General features: G+C 45.1%; 12 protein-coding genes across 12 annotated transcripts; 8 read left to right on the top strand and 4 right to left on the bottom strand.

Annotated features, from left to right (window-relative positions):
• Window positions 1-1,017: 1,017 nt before the first annotated feature.
• F4817DRAFT_364177 (FAD/NAD(P)-binding domain-containing protein) lies at window positions 1,018-3,063 on the top strand (the record flags this gene model as incomplete). The annotated part of the gene is made up of 4 exons (XM_049306722.1): window positions 1,018-1,907; window positions 1,955-2,204; window positions 2,261-2,539; window positions 2,587-3,063. The coding sequence occupies exons 1-4, from the start codon at window positions 1,660-1,662 to the stop codon at window positions 3,061-3,063; spliced, it is 1,254 nt and encodes a 417-aa protein (XP_049160520.1). The 5' UTR covers window positions 1,018-1,659.
• Window positions 3,064-3,836: 773 nt separating this feature from the next.
• On the top strand, window positions 3,837-4,359 carry F4817DRAFT_314418 (uncharacterized protein; the record flags this gene model as incomplete). The annotated part of the gene is made up of 2 exons (XM_049300396.1): window positions 3,837-4,066; window positions 4,137-4,359. The coding sequence occupies 2 exons, from the start codon at window positions 3,837-3,839 to the stop codon at window positions 4,357-4,359; spliced, it is 453 nt and encodes a 150-aa protein (XP_049160519.1).
• A 320-nt stretch (window positions 4,360-4,679) lies between these two features.
• Window positions 4,680-5,808, top strand: F4817DRAFT_54363 (uncharacterized protein). The gene is made up of 3 exons (XM_049307620.1): window positions 4,680-5,186; window positions 5,243-5,298; window positions 5,362-5,808. The coding sequence occupies exons 1-3, from the start codon at window positions 4,744-4,746 to the stop codon at window positions 5,670-5,672; spliced, it is 810 nt and encodes a 269-aa protein (XP_049160518.1). The 5' UTR covers window positions 4,680-4,743; the 3' UTR covers window positions 5,673-5,808.
• A 277-nt stretch (window positions 5,809-6,085) lies between these two features.
• On the top strand, window positions 6,086-7,282 carry F4817DRAFT_54362 (uncharacterized protein). The gene has a single exon (XM_049307619.1). It carries the CDS (start codon window positions 6,119-6,121, stop codon window positions 7,190-7,192), a length of 1,074 nt encoding a protein of 357 aa, XP_049160517.1. The 5' UTR covers window positions 6,086-6,118; the 3' UTR covers window positions 7,193-7,282.
• Window positions 7,283-7,939: 657 nt separating this feature from the next.
• F4817DRAFT_364174 (MFS general substrate transporter) lies at window positions 7,940-9,938 on the top strand. Its single transcript, XM_049306721.1, has 3 exons — window positions 7,940-8,229; window positions 8,302-8,623; window positions 8,690-9,938. Exons 1-3 carry the CDS (start codon window positions 7,958-7,960, stop codon window positions 9,803-9,805), a joined length of 1,710 nt encoding a protein of 569 aa, XP_049160516.1. The 5' UTR covers window positions 7,940-7,957; the 3' UTR covers window positions 9,806-9,938.
• A 305-nt stretch (window positions 9,939-10,243) lies between these two features.
• Window positions 10,244-12,395, top strand: F4817DRAFT_54355 (FAD-binding domain-containing protein). Its single transcript, XM_049307618.1, has 5 exons — window positions 10,244-10,755; window positions 10,820-11,241; window positions 11,297-11,906; window positions 11,969-12,090; window positions 12,146-12,395. Exons 1-5 carry the CDS (start codon window positions 10,317-10,319, stop codon window positions 12,311-12,313), a joined length of 1,761 nt encoding a protein of 586 aa, XP_049160515.1. The 5' UTR covers window positions 10,244-10,316; the 3' UTR covers window positions 12,314-12,395.
• Window positions 12,396-13,297: 902 nt separating this feature from the next.
• Window positions 13,298-14,071, top strand: F4817DRAFT_364170 (uncharacterized protein; the record flags this gene model as incomplete). The annotated part of the gene is made up of 2 exons (XM_049306720.1): window positions 13,298-13,540; window positions 13,609-14,071. The coding sequence occupies 2 exons, from the start codon at window positions 13,298-13,300 to the stop codon at window positions 13,873-13,875; spliced, it is 510 nt and encodes a 169-aa protein (XP_049160514.1). The 3' UTR covers window positions 13,876-14,071.
• Window positions 14,072-14,262: 191 nt separating this feature from the next.
• On the bottom strand, window positions 14,263-15,594 carry F4817DRAFT_332900 (uncharacterized protein). The gene is made up of 3 exons (XM_049302709.1): window positions 15,092-15,594; window positions 14,743-15,040; window positions 14,263-14,583 (listed from the first exon to the last, which is right to left on the bottom strand). Exons 1-3 carry the CDS (start codon window positions 15,463-15,465, stop codon window positions 14,377-14,379), a joined length of 879 nt encoding a protein of 292 aa, XP_049160513.1. The 5' UTR covers window positions 15,466-15,594; the 3' UTR covers window positions 14,263-14,376.
• A 1,272-nt stretch (window positions 15,595-16,866) lies between these two features.
• On the bottom strand, window positions 16,867-20,756 carry F4817DRAFT_332898 (uncharacterized protein). Its single transcript, XM_049302708.1, has one exon. It carries the CDS (start codon window positions 20,306-20,308, stop codon window positions 17,117-17,119), a length of 3,192 nt encoding a protein of 1,063 aa, XP_049160512.1. The 5' UTR covers window positions 20,309-20,756; the 3' UTR covers window positions 16,867-17,116.
• A 242-nt stretch (window positions 20,757-20,998) lies between these two features.
• On the bottom strand, window positions 20,999-23,244 carry F4817DRAFT_332897 (serine protease 2). Its single transcript, XM_049302707.1, has 2 exons — window positions 22,546-23,244; window positions 20,999-22,477 (listed from the first exon to the last, which is right to left on the bottom strand). Exons 1-2 carry the CDS (start codon window positions 22,924-22,926, stop codon window positions 21,272-21,274), a joined length of 1,587 nt encoding a protein of 528 aa, XP_049160511.1. The 5' UTR covers window positions 22,927-23,244; the 3' UTR covers window positions 20,999-21,271.
• A 1,775-nt stretch (window positions 23,245-25,019) lies between these two features.
• Window positions 25,020-26,028, top strand: F4817DRAFT_54242 (uncharacterized protein). The gene has a single exon (XM_049307616.1). The coding sequence runs from the start codon at window positions 25,333-25,335 to the stop codon at window positions 25,882-25,884; it is 552 nt and encodes a 183-aa protein (XP_049160510.1). The 5' UTR covers window positions 25,020-25,332; the 3' UTR covers window positions 25,885-26,028.
• F4817DRAFT_54252 (uncharacterized protein) lies at window positions 25,931-26,821 on the bottom strand. The gene is made up of 2 exons (XM_049307617.1): window positions 26,206-26,821; window positions 25,931-26,144 (listed from the first exon to the last, which is right to left on the bottom strand). Exons 1-2 carry the CDS (start codon window positions 26,674-26,676, stop codon window positions 25,977-25,979), a joined length of 639 nt encoding a protein of 212 aa, XP_049160509.1. The 5' UTR covers window positions 26,677-26,821; the 3' UTR covers window positions 25,931-25,976.
• Between the last annotated feature and the right edge of the window lie 650 nt (window positions 26,822-27,471).

Raw genomic sequence — 27,471 nt, 5'->3', positions numbered from 1 at the left:
AAAAACATATTTTTATTTAAAATAAAACCACGTTATTATAACAATTATAAATTATTAATATTAAATAATTATATAATTTACATTAACGTTTATTTTATATTAAAAATATATAAAATTAAATTAATTTTTATTTATTTGTTAACGCATTTAAACGATAAAATACAACTTTTTAATATAAACGTTTATTCGTTTTTAAAAATATACTTTTATTATAAAAATATAACTTACGGTGGTTATTAAATTACTGCGTTTATTTACAAATAACAAATATTATAATTATACATAAACGTTAATAAAAAAACCTTTTTATTACGTAACATTTATTTAAATTAATTTAATTTAAAGTTATAACCGTTAAATGTTAATAAAATAATCGGTAATATATAACTTTTATTTATTTAATTAATAACGTTAATATAAATTTATATACCATTTTATAAATCATTAAAAACTTTTTAAAAAACGTTTAAAAATATATATATTTTTATTACGTAATTTAAACAGTTAAAAAAAAACGACAGGTTTATTAATTATAACATTTACGATTTAATAAATAAAAATAATAAAGCATTTTTTTTAATAATAATTAAAATATAACATTAATAAATTAATATTAATTAATTATAATTACAATTAAATAATTTAATGTTTAATAAACGTTAATTTATATTATTTAAATTAAATAAAATATTTATTAATTTTTTAAAGATTAAATTAACGTAAGTTAAATAAAAATTAAAACTAACGTTAATAAAAAATAATATTACATTAAAAAAAGAAAAAAATTTAAAAAATAAAACACGTAAAAATGCCCGTAATTAACGCAATCGATTAAAAATAAATTTAAATTAATTAAATTAATATTGCAATTATAATGATTTATTAAAATTATTCCTATTATTTAAATTATATTAATTCCTATCCCACAAAATGGGTTTATGCCATATAAAGGACTAAACGGTTATACAAAACATTAACATACATGTAATCATTGACCTAGGTATGTCTTTTAAGATTATAGTGAGAGGTTAAAACAGCATATTTCCGGTCCGGTAGATTTAGTCTATATTATATAGGTAGTGTTGCGTACATTAAGTAAGTCAAGGCGTATTCCTAGGATTTTGTACTAACATGATATATGTCGATGTAATGGACTTGATATTTATCAGTGGTTGACAAAACTATTCTGGAGGTTTGCCAAGGTAACTGTATTTAACATAAGCCAAGAAAACTTCGATATTTTCCGAGACCAATCATCTTAGCTTCGTACAGCTCGGATTGGATTTGAAGGTCGGCCTGAGTTGCTTATATTGAGACAGGGGTAATTGCGATTACCACACAAACCGGCGAAAACCGAATGGCCTTGATAGACCTCAGTATAACATTCGCTCTTAACTCAACTAGCTAGGTATGCACTGAGTCCTACGTCCATAAGGCCACTTGATGAACTCGGTCTTATCAGTAACTTCCAGGAGAGGAGTAAGTCGTTCGCACGTCATTCACGTGATGATTGACGTTATACTGCTTTGTAAGAGTTTGTAATTATTCTCTATAAGTCGCTTATAGAGGCGGAGTTGTATAGTAAAAGGACTATACCAATATCCAAGACTCTGGTAATAGGTGTTCGTTCACCTACATACCTGGTTGTCTATTTTTAAGATGACTGTGAACTCTTCTAGTCGCCACTTACGTGTGGCCATTATCGGTGGCGGTCCCGGTGGCCTCGCAACTGCTATCGCCCTCTCTAAGATTCCAAATGTCTCGGTAAATCTCTATGAGCAGGCTACAGTATTGCGGGAAGTAGGCGCTGGTATAAGTATTGGTTCGAATACGTGGAACGTGCTGGAGCTCCTTGGCGTCGCCGATACATTAACCAGCGGCCACCCGACATGGGTAATTTTGAATATGTAAGTGCTGATATACTCGTTAAAACTCATTACTAAACTCTTGGAAGGAATGGACGCTCTGGGGAGGAGCTTGACCGCCGTGAGAAGCCGAGGAATTTTGATCAGAGACCTCCGGTTCGAACCCAGCGGACGAAGCTTCAATCAGCTCTCTTAGCGCACGTGAAACCTGGCGTAATACATCTCTCCAAGAGATTGACACGTATAATTGATAAAGGTCACGAGGGTGTTGAGCTACATTTCGAAGACGGCAGTGTTGTAACAGCCGATCTAGTAGTCGGTGCCGACGGCATTAGATCTGTAAGACATTCTTCACTATCCAGTCTAAAAGAGAGTCTCTTATAGGAGACAAATAGGTGGTGCGAGATACGGCTTGGCCGAATTACGAAATCAAGTTCACAGGAACGACAATATGGAGGACTCTTCTACCCTGGGACGACGTGAAAGACTTAGACCCTCGCTTCGAGATTACCGGGTGGTGGCATACGCCGACTACACATGTCTATTTTTCTCCTGTTGGGGAAGGCCTATGGGAGATAGCTTCTAGGGCATGGCAAGATCCAGCAATCCATAGCGCAAATAAGAAAAGCTGGGGTGTTCCAGTTGAGAATGCTCATGTTGAGTCGCATTTTACGGTATTATCCGTCCTCTAACTATGCCTAATCTCGCTAACACAATGCAGGAGTATCTGCCCGAAATAAGAGAAGCGCTCGCGCGCGTTCCTCCTGGCGGCTGGCGAGAGTTTGCTGCTTTCGCTGGTCCCGAGCTTGCTCAACTCACAGCGTGGGGCAACAAAGTCGTACTTGTTGGGGACTCGTCGCACGCTTTGTCCGGCGCGTTCGGATCTGGGGCAGGGTTTGCGATGGAGGATGGTTGGATTTTAGCGCAGGCTCTGGCATACTGGAAGAATGATACTAGTAAAGCTCTACCGCTCTTCGACGCTATTAGGTTGCCATACTACTCACGGATGTACGCGCACCTTTCTTCCGAGGCCGACAAACGTGCTGCAAAATTGAAGGTGCTAGGGAACCCGGCGTTTGATGAGCGCGTTAAGAACAAGATTATTACGGATGGTGGGAAGGACATGTCATGGATTTATAAGAATGACATCGGTGCGGTCTGGAAGGAGTGGGTTAATAAACTTGAAGAAGCTTCGTAACCTGACTGTGACCTAGCTGCAGAATCAATATAATACATCCAAAGGAACCTTAATCACCGTTGTCTACTTTTGAATATACCTAGGTATGTGTCCAAGGTATACAGGAAGGGGCTTATATGCACGTAGGCACCTAAACTATAGATATGTATAGAAGAACATAAAATCATCTCCCCTAAATTGAAATAAAAAGTCCCATCAGATACTTGTTTTATGCTACTGTGGTTGGGGCCAAGAAAATGATCGTAGTTGGATTATTTAGAAGTCGTTCGAGTTTATCCTAATTCGAAGTACCTATTAGAAGCCTACATTGACAAAGATCACAAACATGTCGAGGTCTATGCGTAGGTATACATACTATCTCCTCGTTTAAGATTTGGGAAGAGTTCCTTACGAGTTAAATTTTAGCTTCAATATTATATTGAAGTCAGTGCCAGCCCCCTTCTGAGTTCCTTGGTGGTGGAAAGGGACCAAGCCATCAGGAGGAGCCCGCGAATCTTAGATAACACCTACACACCTATCTACTTTAAGACCCAGTATCAAACTTCCGTAGGGATAGCATCTCTAAGAACCTTATAAATGCCTAGGTAGGTATATCTAGTGAGGGTATGTCATAACTTTAACCCTATAGGTACCAATGAAGGAAAGGACATATAAATAGGCCTCGAAGCTCCCATCCTCTGATTCCTACATCTTCTCGGCAGCGTATTCAATCCCGACGAATATTTTCAAACCAGAAACCACATGAAAAGAGATCAAGTCTTATCACCACAAATATGCGTTTTAGCATCTTAGTTTCGACGGCCTTTGTAGCCGCGCTCAATGCCTCTGCAATCCCCAACGGCTTTAGCTTCGCTTACGAGAACCGGACCCTGGAAAAGACGGATAAGCCGAAATGCGATTGCTGGGGAAGTATCATGTGCGCTACTCTAAAGGTACAAGACTGCGATGAAGCTGTCAATTACAAACTTATCAGGAATGACGATATCAACTATGGAGCTGTTGGGTAAGTTACCTTTTACCCATGACCAAGTTTTCCAACATTCAAAACAACGTTAGCTAACCCGTTCCTGCAGAAGCGGAATGCCACATCTGGGAGTTTGTCACGGTATAGGTACCGACTTCGGTTGCGGAATCCTCATCACAGGAAACCCGGGTTGTGTTAGGTCTGGCAACGATATGTGGTGGGATTACCAGGATATTCGAAAGAGCGGCTGCCACCACTGCGGAAAAAAGTACTGGGGTGACGGATGTGCTACGACGATCGACTATTACCCCGAATGCGGAAAGGTTCATTAAACCGATTGATATATTCTACAGGATGCGTAGCTTTAAGTATAAGACCTTATTTGTCGACACTTTTATAGTAATACTGCACAGATGATAGCCAATCCTGAAAGCTGCTTTATGCTGCCACTATTGGACATGATGAAAATATTGTAAACATTTATATATTTATATAATGTGATAATAGGGGTAGCCTCCGCCCCACTTGTCCTCTTTGGATTTGATACCATCATAGTGATGTGATATAAATTACCAAATCCTTGAATCCCTCCACGTGCTTAATGTATGTAGTAATTTATGACATCATTATTGAAGTTAAATATAAACTTATATATTTCAATATCCAGCATTTTATATAGTAAAATAGCCTTATAATTAGGTAGAGTCCAAGTGACAATGGTGACAACTCGCTCGCAGAACAAGACCCACGAGCCAAACTCTGGCGAAAAGCGGTCCCATAGCGAAGCCACAACAACTACGCAAGCACAAGAGCCAGAGACAAAGCAGAAGAAAACCGAATCTCATAATAGCACCGAGGCAAATGGAAATGAAGGCGACGAGAGTGTGTCAAATTCCAAGATTCGCCAGTTGATCTCTCAGTATGGAGAGCTACCACTTAGCCAGACGGATTTATCTGATCCGGATAAACCGACCCCAGATACTGTCCTCGCATTGCTACTAAATGCAATTCTGTCCTCGTCGAGAATCTCTCATGCATTAGCTGCTAAGACTGTCGATCTAGTGATCAAGGTTGGATATCACAAGCTTGATGTCTTGAAGAAAAGTAGTTGGGAGGAAAGAACTGAGGTCCTGACTGAAGGCGGTTATACACACTATAGGTAGGGTTTTAATTCTATTGCGCGATGAAGGCAATCGCTAACTAATAATTACACAGAGAAAAGACAGCAACTATGATGGGAGACCTTGCTCAACTCGTCGAAGATAAGTACGGTAAGTTACATAGAAGTTAGATTTAGAGGTTATCATATCATAATTAACAATGCGCATCTTTAGAGGGCGATCTGAACACGATCCTCAAACTCACTTCCGAGGACCCGACAAAGATCAGGGCAGAACTCAAGAACATCAAGGGTTTAGGCGATGTCGGTATCAATATATTCTTTGATACAGCACAGCATATCTGGACCTGCCTGGCGCCTTTTATAGACCCACGAAGCTTGAAGACGGCGAAGGCGATTGGAATTGGGGATGACGTGCACACCTTGTGGACAAAAGTGTCCGAGGACCCGGAACAAATGTGCAGACTCGCTGTCGCATTGACAAAGCTGAGGTTGGATGGGAAAGAGAAAGAGTTTAAAGATTAAAGTGACTTGGACATGCATTCAACTCTATCTGAAGTTAGTTTAGTGTCTAATGGTTGTTGGGAATAGGAGTATATTATATCCGTACCTTAAAATGTTATTGTATAGGTGTAACGAATAAGGGTTGAAGAAACACTAACTATCAAGACTCTGAATGATGTGTTGATAATCATGAAAATTCACGGATTATATCTTATGAAATATTAATCAACTACATAGCAATCTTCTAACCGTTGAAGATTTAGTTAAGAATTGGTATACGACACTCTGAGGAAGACCCCTGGCGTTGTTGTTATAAATAATTATGATTGATAACTGCATAACTAATCTTGATATATGCATAATACTATACTGTTAAATAAATCCAGACCAACGCCATAATATGAAGGATGCATCAATAATTAACTCACTATTTTAAAGACATTAATTAATATTTAGCAGGCGGCACTATGATTCATTTTCAACCTATACGCCAGAACCAGCTACGACGGGCTTGTGACCGATGCCACCGATCTAAATCAAAATGCCTAAGGGATAACGACGATGAGCCGTGTCAGCGCTGTATCCGCGCTAACGCCGAATGTATTTCTAGCCCTCCGGCAACATCACGACGTCGGACTCAGATTTCGCCTACTCAGGCCAGCGATCAAACATTATCAATTGACACTGAACCATCTCAGATGGATATAGATGTATCTGATTCGAATGGCGTGGTTAATAATCAACATCTCACTATAAACTCTTTAACCTTGCCAAATCATACCCCTGAATCGTCGTCGTCGGCAGCCGTGAGGCTGGATCTCGGCCGACTAGACTTGATAGAGGGTCTATCAAATACAAGAGGGCCTAATTCAGATCTTATATCTTTACTTGAAAGGTTATCGAACCTCAATATTCGCTTAATGCGCCACTTAAACACGGTCCCGGAAGCCAATACTACTAATGCCCCGTCGCAACCAGGGGCCAAACAATTTAGTATAGAGGAAACTTTCCACATATCGCAATTATTCATAGATGTTATAAGTCATATTTGTTCAAGATTACCACCTCCTCAGAACAGCGTCACCGAGAGCACGACCGAAAATAAGCTCCCATCATTTTCTTTAGACGCCTCCTCGGAATTGCTCATGTACTCATGCTACCTCCGCTTGATCGAAACTTACGACAGGATCCTCCGACTCATAAAAGCTTCTATCACGCACAGAGCGCCTAACCGTACTATCCAATATCCGTTTCAGATGCCTGACTTTACCGTGGGCTCGTTCTCCTTACCCTCGAAACCGGAGACCCAATCTATTTTCCTCATCAATTCTATGGACGCGATGATGGCGCGGGCGAAGGAACTAGTCGCAGAAGTAACGTTCCCTAAGCAGACTCCTGGGTATAGGGGCGATTTTCAGTCATTTGGTGGCACGTCCTTGGTTATTGTGCCGGATCTAGCGCGGAATGTAATTCGAACTCGAGAGAACGCGTTGTTTGACTTGCTTGATGATCTCAAGAAGCTTATTGTGCACCTTAATTGATGATAATAATGATTTACAGGAACGTAAGGTACGACATAATGCGAATTTACCCTTTTAGGGATAAGCACTTTTGGCATAAAATAAGGACACTTAAATCCATCTTAGATTACGAGTGGTACTTTTATAGAATACATGTAATTATATCATAGCTCTGAGCGTAAATTCGTCGCCTATTGCTCCGGTTAAATTATGACTCCTCGCCTTCGTACTATCTGCAATATACTTACAATTTGAGTCCAGGGTATAGTCATATGTTGGACATTATCATTTGGACTGCACCTTTTTTATTTTAAGATACTTTAATATCGAATACAATGTTCCTGGCATCGTTTCGACTTAGATGATAGTGATATCTCTAGTTACACAGCGTTTCTCAAAATAGTCAATGTTCTCCTTTCCTAACATACCTACTTGCTGTGTGACAGTATGTTGGGTGTGGATCGCCGGCCGGCGCACCGAAAGTCCCACAGTCGGCGACTTGCCTTATTAGGAAGTCCCTGGCAAGCCTCAAAACGGCTGTATTAGTAACCTTCATAACATCTTAGAACTTATTTCCCCTATTGCAGGGAAAATATTGGCAAGTAATGCCATGGGGAAGTTAGAATTCTTAGAAATCTTCTTATGGGGCTTCAAAGACTGCCCCTAGCTGGTGTTGATAATATCATACAAAGTCTGCTTCGGACTCTAGAGAACCTCCTACTCCCACTAACCCTATCTACAAACTTTCATATACGGGATTCTGTATATATCGAGTTATTTTAGAATATGGCAAGCGAAAGCCTAGGAGACAGGCCCTTGCAGGGCCAACCGGATTCTTCACCTGAAGGTCAACTTTCGGTTAACCATGATAATGGTACCCCATCGACTACTCTGCCGAAAGGTTGGCGGTTCTGGGCAGTGTTCTCAGCTATCTGCTTCACTACCCTACTAGCAGCCGTCGAGTCTACCGTGGTCTCAACGGCTCTCCCATTTATCGCCCGTGAACTCGACGCCGGAGACCTATACGTTTGGTTTGTCAATGCGTATTTCCTGACAAGGTAAGTCACCCCTATTCATATCCTCGAGAATTTTACAGTCTTTTACTAACTTAGACCTCCTTTATCTTACAGTACTGCGTTCTTACCCCTTATCGGCCAAATGTGCGATCTCTTCGGCCGCCGATGGATGATGATAGCAGTCGTTAGCCTCTTTGCCCTCGGTAGCGGCATCGCTGGCGGAGCGAATAATGCTGCTATGATGATCGCTGGGCGCGCGGTACAGGGAATAGGGGGCGGTGGTGTTAATCTCCTCATCGAATTGATTGTGTCCGACCTTATTCCTCTGCGCCAGCGCGGTGCATATATGGGTATCGTGTTTGGTGTCTTCTCCCTAGGAACCGCCGTTGGACCTCTGGTGGGTGGTGCCATTGTTGATGGCACCACGTGGCGATGGGTGAGTGTTAATCTTGAGTCTCTTTGGTAGTCCAACTAGCATTACTAACCGGTCTTCAATATTCAGGTGTTTTACATCAACCTCCCAGTCTCCGGAACGGCCTTAATATTACACCTGCTTTTCCTCCGAGTAAATTACGATAAAGAGACTTCTATCGTCGAAAGGCTCAAGAAAATTGATTACGTGGGAAATGCTATCCTCATCGGGAGCGTCGTCTCTGTCCTAATTGCTCTGTCGTGGGGAGGAACACGATACGAATGGAAATCTTACCAAATACTCGTGCCTCTTTTCCTGGGTGTCTTTGGCTTAGTTCTTTTCCACATATATGAAGGGGCACCGTGGGTCAGGGATTATCCAACACTACCGGAACGAGTCTTCAAACGTCGCACACCCGCTGCGGCTTTGATAATCGCCTTCATTAACTTCATCTGTTTGTTTTGGGTCTTGTACTTTTTACCTATCTACTTCCAAGCCGTCCTCAGGATGTCGCCAACTATATCTGGTCTCGCACTACTGCCTACTGCTCTTCTGTCAGTGGTTACTGGGGCTATCTCTGGTGTTGTCTTGACTAAAACCGGGAGATACCGACCGCTGCACATCATCGCCTTTGTGCTGATAACCTTAGGCTTTGGCCTCTTCTCACGGTTCAGTCGAAACACTTCTACCGCCGAATGGGTTATTATTCAAATCATTGCGGCTTTCGGCCTTGGTATTATGATGTCTACCAACCTCCCGGCTGTGCAAGCTGATCTTCCAGAGTCCGATACAGCTGCCGCTACTGCCGCGTTTGCGTTCGTGCGCGCTTATGGTTCGATCTGGGGTGTTTCGATCCCCGCGGCCATCTTCAATGCCAAGTTCGTAACCGAGTCCTGGCGCATTGACGACTCACAGATAGAGGCCCGGCTATCTAGTGGGAATGCATACGAATATGCTAATGCTGACTTCATACAAAGCTTCCCAGAACCTCAGAGAGGTCATGTCATTGATGTTTACACGCGTAGCTTGCAGTTGATATGGCAGGTCTCTCTGGCTTTCGCGCTAGTGGGATTCCTGCTCTGCTTTCTCGAGAAGGAGATAATGTTACGGACACACCTAGAAACAGAATTTGGCCTGGAGGAAAAGAAAAAGGGCAACGGCTTAGAAGGCAGTTCTGATACTACCGTCGTGAATCGGCCTGCGTGAGAATAACGACTCGTTATAGATGATTGCTAACTCCGAAATTGAAACGGGAAAACGGTGCTGAGATATATTCCAAACTGTTTACTTAAATCGAGATAGATTTATGACGCGGAGTTAGCTGGGTTTAATTACGATGGAGATAATATAGTGTGTAGGTGGTATAAGGGGTCAGCGCCTCGGCTTTTTCCAATACAACATACAAGGGGTCTACATAGCCACAACTCATAAAAATATCATAGCTCCAATAACAACCCTCATTGCAGAATAGGATTAGTCAACGACGTATTATTATCGCATTATAACATCTACCAGTGATCATCGGGTATGCGGCGCAGCGTAGCTATTGGTCACCTATCCACAACATACGTAAGCTGAAGCCGGAGTTGGTGAGCTGAAAATGGAGTTGCAAATTGATATATGAAGCTCGTCACATCCGTTCATATTAACTGCTGTGTGAGTTTACTACCTATAGGCTATCACCTCTCAATTAGTCGTAGGTTTCACTAACAGCGCTATGGCAGCTTCGCTGAGACTTCTTGCTCTCACCTCCGTCTTCGCTTATAGCGATGCCTTCTCAGGACAGCCAAGAACAACCGGCGGACAACACCCGGCAGTAGCTTGCAAGGCCGCCCCCGGTTCTCCCGAGTGGCCGTCCGCCGATACATGGGCCCAGTTCAACCAATCTACCGGAGGAAAGCTTCTTCGAGCGGTCCCCCCAGGAGCTGTCTGCCATCCTAAACAACCCACCTACGATGCCGAACAGTGCACAGCTATCGCTCAAGAATGGCTTACCTACGACTTCTCCCAGAATGATCCAATCTCAAGCATGTGGAATCAGTACAACAATGACACCTGCCTTCCCGACGCAAATTCCCCGTGTAGTCCTGACGGATACCCTGCATACGTCGTGAACGCGACAACCGCTCAGGATATCAAGTTGAGTATAGATTTTGGTAAGTTCCCCGCAAGCCAAGCGAGCCACAGTTACGAACTCGACCGTCTAATAACGCATTATAGCACGCACATATAACATTAGAATCGTAGTGAAAAGTACTGGTCATGATTACCAGGGCAGATCACAAGCTCCGGGAGCCCTCTCGATCTGGACGCACCATATGCAAGCCCTGGAGACGCACACGTCATTCCAGCCACAAGGGTGCGACTTCATTCTCAATAGCACGGCTGCAACGGTAGGACCCGGGTCTCAACTTTCAAGTATTTACGAGGAGCTCGGCAAGATAGGCCAGATCATAGTTGGTGGTAACGCCAAATCTGTCAGCGTTGGTGGATATCTGACCGGCGGTGGACACTCTATCCTCGCTCCCCGATATGGACTTGGTGCGGACCAAATCCTGGAAATGGAAGTCGTGACATCCGCGGGAGACATCGTTGTGGCGAACGAGTGCCAGAACCAGGACTTGTTCTGGGCTATGCGAGGTGTATGTTACCCCTACCGATCATATGAAGCCTACTAATTAATATCGCCTAATTTAGGGAGGTGGTTCAACCTTCGGAGTTATGACTTCGGTTACACTTATCACATATCCCTCGCCAAAAGTTGTGGCAGCCACAGTAAGCATCTTGAGTCCTGAGGTCGATGCGCCGTACTTTGCGGAGATGGCGGGGTATTTACTCTCGCAATACCCTTACCTAGACTCCAAGGGTATATCGGGTTACAGCATTGTTTCGAGCAACTTCTCGTACCCCGGCGTCCCAACAACTGGGGCCGGTATGGGCGGCTTCTTCCTCTTACTGGATACGCAAGATGTAAATGACATGCTTGACGTATGGAAACCGATCATAGAGCATGTGAACAAGACCTGGCCAGGAATAACCCCGGTAGTAATACCCCAGACTTATGCCCAGCTACAGGACTGGTTTAATACCCATTATGATCAAGGCAGCGCGGGTACCGATCTCTGGCTCGGCTCTCACCTCTTAGACGCTGAAGCTTTGACGAAGAACGCAACCGCTGTAGGCGAGGCCTTTAAGGCCTTTAACGGCGAAGTTTTCCTTGTAGCCGGTCAGGGTACCAAGAATGCCAAGCCGAGGGGAGGCAGCGACTCTGTGAATCCGTCGTGGAGGAAGACTATCATCCATGCTGGTGAGCTAAACTCATATCCCAATCCTTCTTGGCCAAAGACTAACACTCTATCTCACCTCAAGTCACCGGTGTGGAATTCCAACCATTAAATCAGACCGCCAAGGAGGAGGCCCTTGCCGAAATCAATGCTAAAGTAGAACCACTCAGAAAATTAGCACCTGAAATGGGATCTTACTTGAACGAGGTATTTCACTTACCTCCTTATGAGTAACATAACTAGTGGCTAATAAGAGTTATAGAACAACCCCGGAGAGCCAAACTGGCAACAAAGTTTTTGGGGAGACAACTACGACCGCCTACTCCAGATCAAGCGCGCCGTAGACCCAGATGATGTCTTCTGGTGCCACCCTTGCGTAGGCAACGATCGCTGGGAGGAGGTCGGATACCAACTGTGCCGTGTCGATTAACTCGGAGAATTAGATTCATTCGTTTCGTAGATTGTATACTTAGCTCGATTTATCACTAATATTAATACATATGTGCAACACATGTGCAACTTTTTCGCAAATATTTACCTAAATTGCGATCTTATTTACTATATATTTCACAGGTGGCATTCTCCGCTCCTCCTACCCCATCCCTTTTCCCCCTTTTTCTTCTTCACAACCTCTTCGGCGGTAATTTCTCCAACACCACTTGGTCCCCTGTGATCTCAAAGTCCCACGCCGTGCGGTCGTCAATATCAAGCACTAGCTTATACTTCGCTGGCCAGAGCGTCAAGCTACCGTCTTTATCACTACGCGATATAGCACCAAGTTCAAGGTCTAGCGTCCCTGTCCCCGTCTCGCCGGGCTTGATGTCGTCAGGGTGGATATTGACGGGAGGCAATGATTACACCAGAATGTCTCGGCGATAAGTCCTACAGCGTTTGACGTCATCTATTAGAGCTAATATTTCTAACTCCCCATTTATGTAGTAGAGCAACATACAATCAACTACAAGAGAAATTTTCTCTGATATTAAATTGCACATACATGGAAAATCTATGCCGTTGAATAACTAAAGGTGCTTGTAGTTGTCAAAGCAGAACCGGAGATGTGTCCGGCTTGCTCGATGGCGCTACTGTAGGTACAAACGGACAGGATCAACCCATGAGGTCAGATACGGGGTTATTTGGTATTATATGACGTTCAAATCATCATAGATGTAAAAGAAAATATATATAGCTCTAATTTAGCCTTCTAATAGATTATTAAAGACGTCGCTATAACAATTGTTAAAGAGAGATATTAAACCTTTACCAGGAAACGTTTCCCCCGCTTACACAACAATTACTTATACAAACTCATCTCGAAATCATGTCTCGATCCGTACTTACCAACTTCTTTAGACTACCTAATATCAGCTCACTCATCGCGAGTCCTAGACCAGCTGTCCCGAAGACATTCATCATGGCCAGTAACAGAACTCTCAACTCGCAGTCCATCTCCGAAATCACAGCCAAAGAGAAGGAACTCACAGGTCAAGACCGACCTGTAGCGGGTGGTCCAACAGCCCAAGCGCAAAAACACGCCAACCAGCCCGTCTCCTCCGACGTAGTTTCCGATGTCGCGCAAGGAGAGAAGAAAGTAACAGGTCGCGATGTTCCTGTATCAAGCGGCCCCGCAGCCCTAGCACAGAGCATCGCCTCCTCCGTAAGTTCTTGCCCGAACCTCAAACCGTATAAGTACAACTCGCCCGTAACTAACTTTCCCTGTTATAGACAGCCAACCCCGTCCCGCAACACACCGGAAAGCTAGACTCACACACAATATCCACAATCCACAGCGCGGAGAAAGAACTGACGGGCCAAGACCAGCCCGTAAAGGGGGGACCCACGGCGCAGGCCCAGAGTCACGCCAATGAACCCATCAACAGCCAGAATCTCCACGACATTACCGAGGGAGAAAAGCAGGTCACTGGGGGCCAGCGGGTTAAAGGCGGCCCTACTGCTACGGCGCAGAGCGAACTGGGTAAGAGTAGATCTTAAGCTTAGGAATATGTAAGATATGGATGTGGTAGCCTAGCAGTTAATCTGTTACGGCTTGTGGGATGTAAGATAGGGCGTGTTTGGAATGGTACGTGGTCGGAATTTACGGATTCTGAATGTTTGGACGACTGGCTTGGAAAAGGGCAGGTCGAAAGTACGCGCTATGAACTTATGACCTATATCACCAGCTTCGCGGCACATCTTCTACTAGACAATATAAACAAAACTTAAATAATAGGTAATACACTGCGTTAACTATCTATTGTACGCGAATTCCCCCTTTATTGAGCCTCTAGGTAGTCAGCTTATGGGCTAATTCGCGGCGAAGTACCACTGTCTAATTACAGTGTGATACCTAGGGAACCAAAGACCTCATGCACGCATCCATATCTTATAAGTACATTATATTTACCTACATAGTTATTTTAATGCAGAGCTGTAAATTAATCTGCCTTTCTCTATAATTGATATCACTTCATAAGACAGCCGTCGCGATACCCCCTAAACCCCTTGAGAATCCGGTATATCGATCTTGGTAAGCAACACAGCACTCGAATAAGTATCCGGATGGCCCAGAGTATCATTCGTACTAGTACCATTTTTCAAGTAGCAAAATCCAGCATCGACTTTAACTATCGTCACAGCAACGCAGAAACCGCCTCCGACACCGGTCCCGTTCCCCAAGTTGGCGTAGTACGCCGAGTTGTACTACAATGAATCAGTCAGCACCAAATCGAGAAAATTAAAGGGGCGCGGAATGTCTCGGGGAATATTCTAACTTAGTGAGACTTAGCTAGAATTTCTTTTTTTTCCTTGAACCCCGAGACACGCCCGTGTCGGTCGCCAGAGAGGAAAAGGGTAACTTGCCTCAGCACAGGCCATCATACAGTTCTCGAGAGTCGGCATGAATATGCGCAGGATATCGTGCGTCTGTGATGTTCCCGACGAGACATAGTTCGTGTAACATTGTTGTCGGAACTGTTGCCCCTCAAGGCCTTGCGCGAGTGGGATGGGTTTACCATCTACAGCATACGGCGTATACCTTTGTCCGTTGATTAGGGGGCACCCGCCGTCTGAGGGAAGAGGGCCGTTGGCCGGTGCTGTCGTTGTTGCAGAAGCCGGCGAGGCCGATGTTGAGGATGCTTGGGGCGCGTTTTCCGTATCACTTTTAAACTCATTTAGCAAGGGAGTACGATATAATTCGGGTGTTACGAACCTTGATGCACTGGTGTTGGATTTCTGTTGCGCCGTTAAGCCTCCGCCTATCCCCCCTCCAATAGCCGCTGCAAGAACGACAACTATAATGACGACGACTGTCCAGAATAGCGGGATAGTGAGTCCCAACACCCGCCGCTTTTCTTCTTTATTATGTTCCTCCGGTGCTGTTACCGCTGACACCGGCGCATCGGCCCAACTCTTCGGCACCGAGGGCCACTCTTCGCCTCTGTTCGCCGGAGGGGCGGTATATATAGGATGAGGATAGAAAGGAGAGTCGCTAGGAACTACCTCAATTCCGTCGTGGTTCCCCGCTGGATACTTCGGCGCGACATTCTCGCTATAGTCGACGCGGTAACGATGATTATCCTCCATGGAGGCTCACGACTGGGGTACTTCGTAATCATATGATACTAGAATTATGTCGACAACATCCATGGTCCCACGTGGGAAGACAGACGAAATTCAAGTAAACTTTTAAAATTCATCTCGTAGAGAACTAGGATCAGACTGTATGTATACTTATTATATGCTTACTTGCTATGTATCTAAGTCACACCTCCTTCATAAAAGAGAGACACGGTATCCCCCGTCGCGGAAAGTATCCTTGGCTTATACGGCCGCCACTTGTTTCTCAACTCAATATATTGTTCTAGTTTGAGACAGGGGGCCGAAAATAGCTATTATAACTCCTATCTGGTAAGCCGCCACAGAAACGGCAACACGACGTTGACAAGCTGCAGCCGAGGCCATACAGATATGTATACTATATACGTCCATGTCTATGTGATAAATAATGTTCAGAGTGATATACATCAATTGGATGCCTAGTTCTATATATATGTACACCTTCCATGACAGGGCATATCTTTTGTTTCATCACGAAATCTTGATCCAGACCGAAGATCTCGGCGATCCATCCCCCTTTCTTCAGACGGGAATAAGCTCGCTACCAATGCAACCTAACAAGCTTTCCCAAGCGACGCCACAAGCCATAACATGCCTCACGTCGGAGGATCACAGCCCCTCCCGTGATACACAACTACACTGGCCTCCAGCAGCTTCTGAAACCCGCGGTAAGTGCGCAACGCACGTCAGAGCCCGAGAACGGTTGTGATTGGCCGGCGGTGCTGCGCAAAGGAGCCGCAATGCAACGTATCGGCGCACACGCTCCTTCGACGTTACCTATAAGACCGCACCAACCTAGGTACCCAGCCATTGTGTGCAATTATTCTTCTTCTGGCGTCAAGGTAGAGGAGCGGTTTCGCCAAGTCAATAGCGATCGATGTAGAATATAACGCTGGAACAATCTTCGTTCGAAGGCGATCCCACTACTCTTGGCAGTTATTGTACAGTCTAGGGGTTTTACTTATGGCCAAGAAATTGTCATGGTTTTGATGTTTGAGCCCAGTACTTCTTTTAAGGAGATTGATTCTCAACTCCGGAACTAGGCACCGCCTAGAAGTCTTTTCTTAATCGAAGTAATCACATATTTGTAGCAACCACTTATTAACATTATTAGTTGCTTATTCGAATCAGGGCCTGTCCGGTAAGAAGCTTTGAAAATATGTACATATTGGTTGTGTTCAAGTCGAATGGTCAGGGGCTGCTGATGTAACATCTCTACGCGCTCCCCGAGGGATTATGAGGACGTGAAAACACCTTTATACGAACATGTAAATATTTCCAATTTCAAATAATTCAGCATAACTAAGCTTGCCCAGAACAGTGTCCAGAATCAATTTGCTTCTATTACAATCGTATGGCTACTCTAGCGGGAAGTCTTGACGTAAGTAGCCATTTCTTCATTCATACTAAGCGATGGTCGTATAGCGTTTTATACACTCCTTCTATCGATACGTCCGTCTTTATAGCCGTATCGTATAATGCTGTGAGTTCCTTTTCCTAATACCTGAGGTGCTCGAAAAAGCCGCAGCTACGTAAGTGCTGTGCTTCAAGCTAGTTTCCTGTCCGCCTTTCACAACCAACTCAAGATTACCCAACTGATAACTCTTATACACGTCTATTATGAAAATACACCACCATCTTCGCCGCTCGCTATGCGCTTACGCCTGCTACTAAGGAAGAGATCAACTATCTTCTTGCTTCCTATCGACTCTGGATTCAGGTCAGCCCCTGGGCCAAGGATACCGGACCCTTGGACACCGTATGGGTCAACATCAGCATCGACGATGCTTTTTGGGCTAACGTTTTCCGTTTTCTTTAATACCGTTGTGCCAAATATGCGCATTGAATTAGTCGAGCCACTGTTCTTTCCCGAGCTTTTATCCACTATTAATCCAAGTCCTGGGCTCGCCGCGGGCGTAGCATGAATCTTATGTCCTAGCTGTCTTCTTACCAACTTCCTAGTTGAAGTTGGAGTAGAATTACCCGCAAGGGTGTTGAGCGAGGGCGTGTGTGCGAGAGACTTCCGGCGGTTGGAATCGAACACACCTTTCTTTGTAGACGTATTTGCTTCTTGGGTACCCGATTTCATGCTTGCTAATGATGGTGTAGTACGTAATATACTTTTAGAAAGAACCGCAGGTCGCTCCGGAACCTCATTTTCTTTTCCGCAGTCATAAACTGGCGATGAACCCTTTGGAACATGTCGTGGGGTCTGCGGGGAGGCTCTCGCATTGTTCTCGATTGCTGCGAGAGCACTGTCCGGTCTTGTAGGCTTATATACTTCTAATGGAAGATGTTCGTCCTCGTCGTTTATCTGGGCTTCTTCGCGAATATGACCTGATGGACGAGTCGATGGTACGGCATATTCCATGACATTTGTGTCCGCACGACCAGACGTGCCCTCGAGTTTTGAAACATTAGCAGATAGCCACGTTTTCCATTCCACAGAACTTGCTGAAGATGTGACTCTCTGTTTAGGTGGCGGCGGCGGAGTAGGCCGGTAGACAGGAGGACTAACAAATATTGTGGCATCTCCATGCGTAGTTGAATGCCTTGGCAAATCATCTACAGTATGAGATACATTGTTGTTCAATGGTCCAGTAGATGGCTCCTCTGTTGTACAAGAGTACACACTTTCCGCGTAATACATTTTCTTATCCACTTCAGACTCGCATGTGCTCGGGCATCTGATGGGTAGGTTCGTCAGTGAACGCATCCAAGGATTAAACTCTGGGGACCTGGTTCGTGTATTCTGGGGTTCGGCTTTCATATAATCTTGGAGTGCACGTCTGTATGGGCTTCGAGTGCGGAATAGATGACACGTAGGGCTGGCAAAGAAAGCCGAGCTACGAGTCGACAATGTTCTCGCCTGAGGTGAGAGTTTATCGACGTGTGGGACAGAGGTTGGTGGAAGATCTCCATTGGTGAGCCCGCTGGCTTCATTTGCCCTGGTTATTGATGTAAAGGATGAAAGCTCCTGTCTCTTGGTGTTTAATTCACTGGTGGAATGCAAAGGGGATTCGTCCAGTTTCGCGTCAAGCCCGAGACCACTTGAAATTGGGTTCTCTCCGGTTGCTCTCGCCGAAGATAGGTCGGAGAACTCGTCAGAAATAACGTGGCGAATGGTTGCTCGCGAGATAGACAATCGTTTGTCATGGTCCCGAGAGCTACCTCTCAAAGGTATAGCATCCGTATCAATGAAGCCATCGGCACTTTCTTGCCTTTGAGGTTCGCTTCTTCGCGAATGCTTATTCGTATCGTTAAGCCTTTTCATAAGCGCGGAGTAGATTCTTTGACTGTCAATGCTCGCTGGCTGTGGTGGCATTGGTGGTTGAACAGAACGAACACTAGTGTCTGGACTGACGCCGTAGGCATTGGCATAAGGTCTTGCTGATGATGAAGAGACATGCATCCCATTTTCTTTTATAACTGACAGACGCTGTCGGTCCCATTCATTTTTCTGGCTGCTTAACGTGTTAAGTGTGTTGGTGTCTGAGTTCGACCAACTTGTTACTCGAGACCTTTCATCCGAGGCTCTTCTTTCGCTTCTTAGGCTCTCGACGCTGCCTTGCCGTGAACGAAGTTGCTGGTATGACGGGACGGCATGTAATGACGGAACTCCTGAAGGAACGCGTGATATAGCCGCTTCGTCACTTGTCGGCTCGAACTGAAATTCGTCATATCCTGTATAACCCAAAGAGCTAGGGTCCATGATATGGGATTTTGAAGCTTCAATTTGTTGAGGGGGAAACTCGGCTTCATCGGTATCTCCTTTGACCAAATTAAAGAAGCTTTTTAATTTATGCTTAAAGCTGTTCGAGACCTTCCGAGCGCGGTTTCTTAGACTGCCATCTTTGGGAATTTTCCCATCTATTAGTAGGGTATCATTACTCCCATCTCTCATGCTCTTCCTGAGAACCTTGTCGGCGTTGATAGACTTTGAACGAGAGAAGACTGATGGTTGTGACTTTGTGGGAACCTCCGTATTGGTCCGAGTTTTAGAGCTTTCATTACTAGATAGCCCCATAGGAACACTTCCACGGCGCTTGGAGAACAACATCGACTGATCATAGCGACCCCTTAAGAAAGACATGGACTTGGGTGCTTTAAGTTTTGTCCCAGGCGTACTTTCGCCAATACCCCTATTCAAGGAACCTGCAGACATCGTTGGGAGCTGATTTATTGTTATAGAGGATGGGCTTTGATCGTCGCCTCGTGAAGCTATACTGGCTTCAGAGCAGGTGAACATCGACCTAGATTTTCGGATTTTCCGATAGGATGAAGGAACGGAGGCAATGTCGTCTTCAGGCGTATAATACTCCTCGCCTGTAAGGAGTGCATTAATGTAGTCACCTGCTGCGCCTTTGGCTGCAGAGACCATTCCCGCCGCCGAGGCACTGCTTGCCAGTCGAGGTTCAATATTGTTTCCATCAGTCCTACCTTGGGATGTATTGGTTGTGAAGGTTGGCGTCATACTTTCGACTACGGTATTACTTCGTGTACCACGTGTGGTGTTCTCTCGTACAAAACGGACACTTTGTTGGCGCTTGATGGGAGAGTCACTGTTGCGTCTATCGTGTATACTGCTAGAGCCAGAGGCCCTGGTCGGATCGCTGTTCCGTGGTGGTGGCCATAAAGTTGTGTCCGTAGTAGAGCGTTCTCTAGCCCTCGCAAATGCTTGAGAAGCAGCAGCCTGAGCATCGCGCTTAGCCGTCTCAGGATGGATATGCTCTAGATGAACGCTTTTCGCAGAGGAAGCCGATTTTCGACGGTCAAGGTGATGGAACTTTGTGCTATTCCGACGGTGCATTCTGGCCCGGGTAGAATAAAGTATCTAGATATAATAAGGGCAGAGGACAGGATCCAAAGACGGTAGTTAATGGCGTCCACATGCAGAAACCAAAAAAAATCGGTCAATCCAACAGCGAAGTTGGACTAATTTAGAAGCCCGTTTGAAATGTAAACTAACCAAAAAGTCACCGTTTTCAACATGGAAGATCTCGATTGGAGATGATAGTGCTGAAGTTCGATGAATGTATGTGCTAAGATGGGAATATGTGAAGATAAAATGTGGTAGAATCGGTAAAGGTCATTTCGCATTCGACTCTACAAAGGAGGAGGGCAATAACCTCGAGGACATCGAGGAAAGTCCACCCTTCCCTATACGATGGATGTTGCTTCAACATAGGAGCCGCACTTATATGTACGGCAGTGTACCTACATGCATACATGCAAGTGCCTTATACCTTCTACTCTTTGGTTACTACATCCTAGGTATTTACCTAAGGTACTAAATGTAAGTAGGTACCTGTTGGCCTGTATCACGAGTAGATTGCTACCAATATACCTAGGTAGGTAGGTACATAGGTATGTAGCTCACATGCATCTAGACAAGACAGCCGAATATTAAATAAGTACAAAGCTGTAAGGGACCATTTTGGACGCATACCTTAGGTACCTACCAGATATGAGATAGATATTCTACGAATGTCGAGGAAACCTGGATTACTTCATCACATTAACTACGAAAACATATGCTAGTCAAATTGCGAATGGCAATGACAAATTTGCTATTCCGGCCATAACGAGACAAGCCTAATAAGACGTAAACCCATACTACCGAGACCATTTCTGCGTGTACAAATATAAATAGGCCGATTTGACCGAATGCCCAAAAAAACACTACTCCTCAATGATCTATGCCATACTTGCCGATGCCCAATATTCAGCACGTGCAAGCTCTACTAGCTAAGGACAACGATGCTACATTACTTTATACACGGAGCTCCTGGAAAAACTCCTTAAGCTCCTCCTCAACGACCTGATGGATCTTGTGAGAAAGTTCCTCGGCCTTACCGGAGAAAGAGGAGACACCCTTGACAACGGTGCCGGAAACAACGTTGAAGTCGTGCTCGATAGCCTTCTCGAGATCCTCAATGCTGATGGCCTTGTCAGCGGGGGTCTCGGCAGTGTAGCCACCCTGCTTGACGATATCGCTGTAGTTGGAGTAGCCACCACCGTTCCAGGCGAGTAGGTTAGGAGTGTCACTGGGGATATCGGAGAGAACATCCTTAGTGGCGATGGTGACAATGTTGGACTTCAACTTCTCAGGAGTAATGTCGGCGAGGCCGTACTCGGAGTCCTTGGCAGGCTGCAGAGAGAGGAAGTAGGCAAGGAGACCAGCAATGTGAGGAGAAGCCATGGACGTGCCAGAGATAGTGTTGATAGCAGTCTTGCTACCAATCCAAGTCGACTGAATGCTGAGACCAGGTCCGAAGATGTCGACACACTTGCCCCAGTTGGAGAAGTACGCACGGCTGTCATCGAGAGCGCTGGCACCGACAGTAACGGCCTTATCAGCAGCAGCAGGGGAGTACTTGCAAGCGTCGGCGTTGTCATTGCCTGCAGCGACGGCGAAGTGGAGACCAGCGGAAACAGCAGCATTTACAGCCTGGTCCAAGGATGGAGATTTACCTCCACCCAGAGACATGTTGGCGGTGGATCCCTTGAAGCCCTTGCGAGAGCCCTTCTTAGCCTTAGCAACTTGCTCTAAGTGTGCTTCAGCAGCCCACTCAACGCCCTTCATGACATCAGACATAGTACCAGATCCGTTAGATCGGAGGACCTTGACGGCGTACACATTGGCCTTCTTAGCAACACCATACTTCTTACCAGCGACAGTGCCGGAGCAGTGGGTACCGTGACCGTTGCCATCAACATCTTCATCACCGCTAGGAATAGTCTTGCCCCAAGAGGCACGACCTTCAAAGTCAACGTGCTCAGTGTTGATACCGGTGTCAATAACATAGACGTCCACACCCTCACCGCCATCAGCAGCATAGAGGTACTTGTTGTATGTACCGAAGGAAAGTTGTTTACGGTGCGAGATTCGTGCCAAACCCCATGGCGCGTTCTTCTCTAGGACCGGCTCGTCGTCCACGAGAGCATAGACGACCGAGTCTTTCTCGATAAATTCGACCTATGATTCCTAAGTTAGCACAACTACTCGGAATGACTCATACATTGGAATGCTAGATTGATACTTACATCGGGATGCCTTCGGACCTCTTCGATAGTTGAGTCATCAAAGTGGCCAGAGTATCCAAGGAACTCGGAGCCAATCTTCAAGGTGTGCTTCAAACCCTTGAAGCTATCAACGACATCACCGACTAGCGGGATTTGACCACGCTTGCGGAGCTCTAATCGCTCATCCTCTTTGTCACTGTGGATCTTCTGAACCCACGAGTGGTGATCAGCGGCCGATGAATCGGAAACGTGACTCTTGAACTTGATGATGTATGAGTTGGGAACCTCTTCGGAGGTAGCGGAAGACAGGATGGGAGCTGCTCCATCGTGGATAGTCTCGTAGCTGAACGAGGGCGCTGCAGCTGCAGCGCAGGCAAGAGAGAGAGCGATGAAGCCCCTCATATTGATTGATTTATTGATGGATGATGGATGATGGATATTTGCGGACCGATAACAATGCACCAGTGAATGATAAGTCTGCCTGCGACTTGAAGGGTAAAAGAAATACCAGGAGAAATCCGAGAGGCCAAGCCAATGGTGCTCGGTAGGTGTAGTATTCACACAAAGATAAGACGACTTTGTGTTGATGATAGGAAGATGAGATGATTAGGAGATGGAGGAAAAGAAGGAAGAGAAGAAGAAAGCTCTTGACGAGCGAAAGCGGGAAAGATAAAGGTGGCTGCCACAAGCCAAAGCACGAGCTTACGGTGACAAGGTACCGACCTTGCGACCGTGTACCAACCTACACTATGGCTGCTTTCCCCAGCCTGGAGTGGTGCAGGTGACGCACACAGCCGCCGGGCCAACCAGATAAGAGCGGAAATGCTAGCTCGCACTGGGGCTAGCGGCGCAGGCTGACCTTAACACTAACCCTAAATCAGTTTAGGCCCCCTTGTTGGTGGAAATCCCCGAGTCTTGGGTACATCGTACCTTAGAGGATACTAGCAATCCTTCAATCGTCATCTACCGAGAGTTTGTGTTTCCCCTGCTTCGATGCTGAATTCCGACTTGCTCAAGATGCAAGTGATTTCTATCAAACACTCTCATTGGGAACACTTCGAGTCCCTGGTACCTAGCCATAGAGAAAATAGGTAACTGCCGGAATCGGAATTAAGAAGTACCTACGTACATAGGTACATATGTACATACAATTCAGCAATGGAGAGGATCCATTCCCAATCGGTTCCGGCTCACGCGGTTGCCGATGAGTACCTAAACAGGTATAGGCAAATTGAATCTGTTGAGTTCCCGTGGCAATTGGTCAGTGATAAGGAATGACCATCTTCAATGCTCTCTCCCCTATGTATCTTATCGACCGAGCTAGGTAGGATACATGTAGGTATCAGCATGCATACGTGGATTCCCTACCTTTATGCAGCTTTTGGACCCTGAAAGTGCTACAGATTTGCCACAGGTGCAAAGGCTCACGAGGACGGCGATACCAGGCAAAAGCGATCAATTTATCTTCTTCTTTAGCTATATCATCCAATCGATTTTACGACGGACTCCTGGAACGCACTTTGTTTGTAACAGTTAGTTAGTTGCATCTGTTACATGTACATAGCTTGGGGACTTGACTCGTAAGATTCACCTCAGATAACGATGGTATGACACAATCGAGCTAGGGGTAGTAAGGTACAAGCTTGATTGGCTTGGAATCTGTTTTCAGCGTCCGAGCTCTACTGGCTCTTACTGACCACTCAACCCACCAGCCCTGCAGCTTCAATTTACCAGCCTGCCACCCTGGATCAGCTGCGGTGTACTTGACTCAAAACAGATTCTTGGCGAAGCGACACGTGCTCTCCTGCTCTACTCAACAACCTTTTCCCCTTTCTAGGGACTGGAGCATTAAGACTACACATCATGCTGAAGTTGGATTTATTGAAGTGCAGACCGCATTATTAGAAATTAGGATATGCCACATTATGTAGAAGGTATCCCGAGCTTCTTACATGTGAAACCTTATCCACCTAGTGTTACCCATCCGGGGAACATTCTCCCCTACCGACTCGCGAAAATGACCCAAGTTACATGCATACTAACTATCCGTTCCCTCCATCATCTACGCTCACTTGACTCGAATGACTCGGATACCGCTTGTTATCGCACCCACCGTATTATCTATCGGGACACCATGATTATCAATGCAAATTTACTAGACAAATTCAGTATGATGGCATAGCACAGTGCACATGTATCTGCTAGCCGTGACCTAGGTACGTGCAGATATCTATTAGCAAAGCCCAACGCCAATGAGTTTGAAGTAGCAAAAGTCTATTGATGCTTCCAAAGTGTAATGACTTAGAGTTTAAAGATACTAGTTAGAGTTTACTCTAAGCTAGAAATCATAGTATAAATAGGTATTCACCAAACTATCTATTAGGCTTACATTGGTATAGATATATATCTTAAGTATGGTTTAAATATGACAATAAGAAAAAGGCTTATCTCAGTCATAGCAGCTTCATCAATATCTCAGGCGAGAGATTAGAGCTTAGAAGTATGCCTTTATCATAACCGTGTAAGTAAATCAAGAACTGGAAATACAATAAGATGGCTGCACGTTAACATGACACTCTTTTATTCGAAATGTCATCATTTCAACTGATTCTAGGATCTGTCAGTTACTCGAAGATTATGTAATGGTATAGCTCTTTCAAGGGGCTGGCATGCAGTTACCATATTTCAACCAATCAAAATTACAAGTGGCTGGTACTGCCGTTTCTCTCATAACTTCAATGATCATTATCCTCTTAAACTCATCTCAATCACCTACTATTATATAGCGTCTGCTACGATACAAACGCCATGCCCCGAACTATTTACGTTTTAGTATACCCTTCTCGTTTATTCGCTGCGCATTGGTCATTCTGGCTACCTTATGTCGACACTGACAATCAGCAATCAAACATTGGTGACCGCATTCATGTAACAGGCGACCGTCTCAACGGGTTTCAGTATGAATATATCCGCAACTATAATGTTTGCGAAGACGACAGGAACCCTAATGCCTTCCCTCTCGGGTTGGTGTCGGAGACACATTTGAGTCTAGCAAACAAGGACGGAACTGTTACCTCAAGCGAAGAGGAGGATCAGAGAGACGCAGAGAATATCGTTTTCAATGCATTTGACGCGGCTTGCAGGGAGGTGCCAGCACCGGGACCTAGCCTCAATAAAGTGAACAGAGATGCTAGTAGGACTGCTGGAATCCCTCTTAAGAGGACGGAAGTTAAAGATTGCCAGTGGTGGATTAAAGAAGCTACTTCGCACTTATTCCAAATGGGAATTCTACTGCCACTAAACGAAGGACATGAGGGAGAGGCTCCGATCTTAAGGGTGGACAATCTGCCACGACACTGATAAAACTGAACATACACATACACGACCATGATTACTCCTAATAACTACATATACATACAATGCTGGGATCGATTACAATACCAGCTCATAACTTAATGTCTTGGAGCGCTCGCTAATATTTCAAGCGGGCTTTTGCCCTTGTTGAGACCACGAGCTGGGGGCAATATATAACCCTGCTCTACCAGCTTCTCAACAACACGCATAATCCACCATTGGCAATCTGATAGAGTGACTCTACGTGGTGGGCCAGATCGTGTCGCCTTAAAAATATCAGAAATTGGGCTCAAGTCAGTTGAATTTGGTATGTGCATCAGTACTCACTGGATCGTCAGAAACCCTATTAAGACTCTGACTAGGCGCCGGGATCGACAGAACCAGCTGCTCAAATGCATCTCGAGCCGCAGTGTCTTCAGCAAAGCGCAAGTCCTCGGCAATTTCAACCAAATGTTGCGTAGAAACCAGACCAATCTCGAGGGGTGTGAGTGGTTTAGTACGCGTTTGGGTTAAGTCGTAGTTTCGTATGATTTCATGCTTGAACCCCTGTTGGACATTCCCAGTGACATGAATCTTACGCCCTGCTCTGCATTTTTTATCGTGGACCTGAGGAGCAAAGAGGGCCCAATGTGACTTGAACGTTGCGCTTGGATAACACAGGAGGAAGACGGGTCGATACTGTTCTCCCGGTGCTACTACTGCCGGCACCGTAGATTGAGTCTGCTGGATAACCGCTTTCCCTGAAGACCCCTCAGATGCATTTGCCTTCTCTCCTCCTTTCTTACTGAAAAGACCCATGGCAAGAGAAAGAAAGGCGAATTTGGTGGATTGGTGGAAGATTTATGACACAAGCGAAAATAAATATGTATATATTTTAAAAGCGGCGTTGATAAGATGAATTGAGTATGAGATCAGACTGGTTCCTTAACACCTAAAGAGATATTCGAAGAGCTACTTAAGTATCCGTCATCGAGCTATAGTACCATCGTTGTTGGTTACAATGCTTTGAAATCCAAAAGGCAGACCTTCGCTCTAAACAAGGTGTTGGGAATGTCTGGCGATGACAGCGAGACGCTGCCATTTCGATTGGTTGATTCAAGAAGATGTTGGTTTTATTCTAATAATAAAACAAGATCAGATACTCTGGGAGGACTGTCATCCAAGAGGCTTCGTGTTAGCCAGGATATAAGCTCCCATGAGCCCGGTCCTAAGGCCGTTTTATGACAGACCCGAACCGGCTTCATGGGATTCGTCACTCAAATAGATTTACGATTGTTTAGCGCCGTGGCTATTATTTCTCTTTTATAACTTGGCCGATGGAAGCTTTTGCCATTCTACTGCTGTGGTGTTGGCTAGATACGCCTTTACATCATGATGTTAGCCGCTACGGTCAGCCACCAAATTACAGCGTCCAACATACATAGCACTAATTAGATTTTACCTAACTACCTATCGCACCTAATTTTGTTGGTTTTTACGCGTAGCCTTGTCGATGTATCTCCATTGATCCCTTGCTTTGTTAGGTAGGTAGTGTGAGTGTTTGTGGCGAAGTGATGTGGCTAATGCCTTTTAGGCAAGTCATGAATTGTCGAT

Source organism: Daldinia loculata (genome assembly GCF_022478755.1).
Source record: "Daldinia loculata strain CBS 113971 unplaced genomic scaffold F4817scaffold_15, whole genome shotgun sequence".
NCBI lineage: Eukaryota > Fungi > Ascomycota > Sordariomycetes > Xylariales > Hypoxylaceae > Daldinia > Daldinia loculata.
This window is presented reverse-complemented; position numbering and strand designations above follow the sequence as displayed.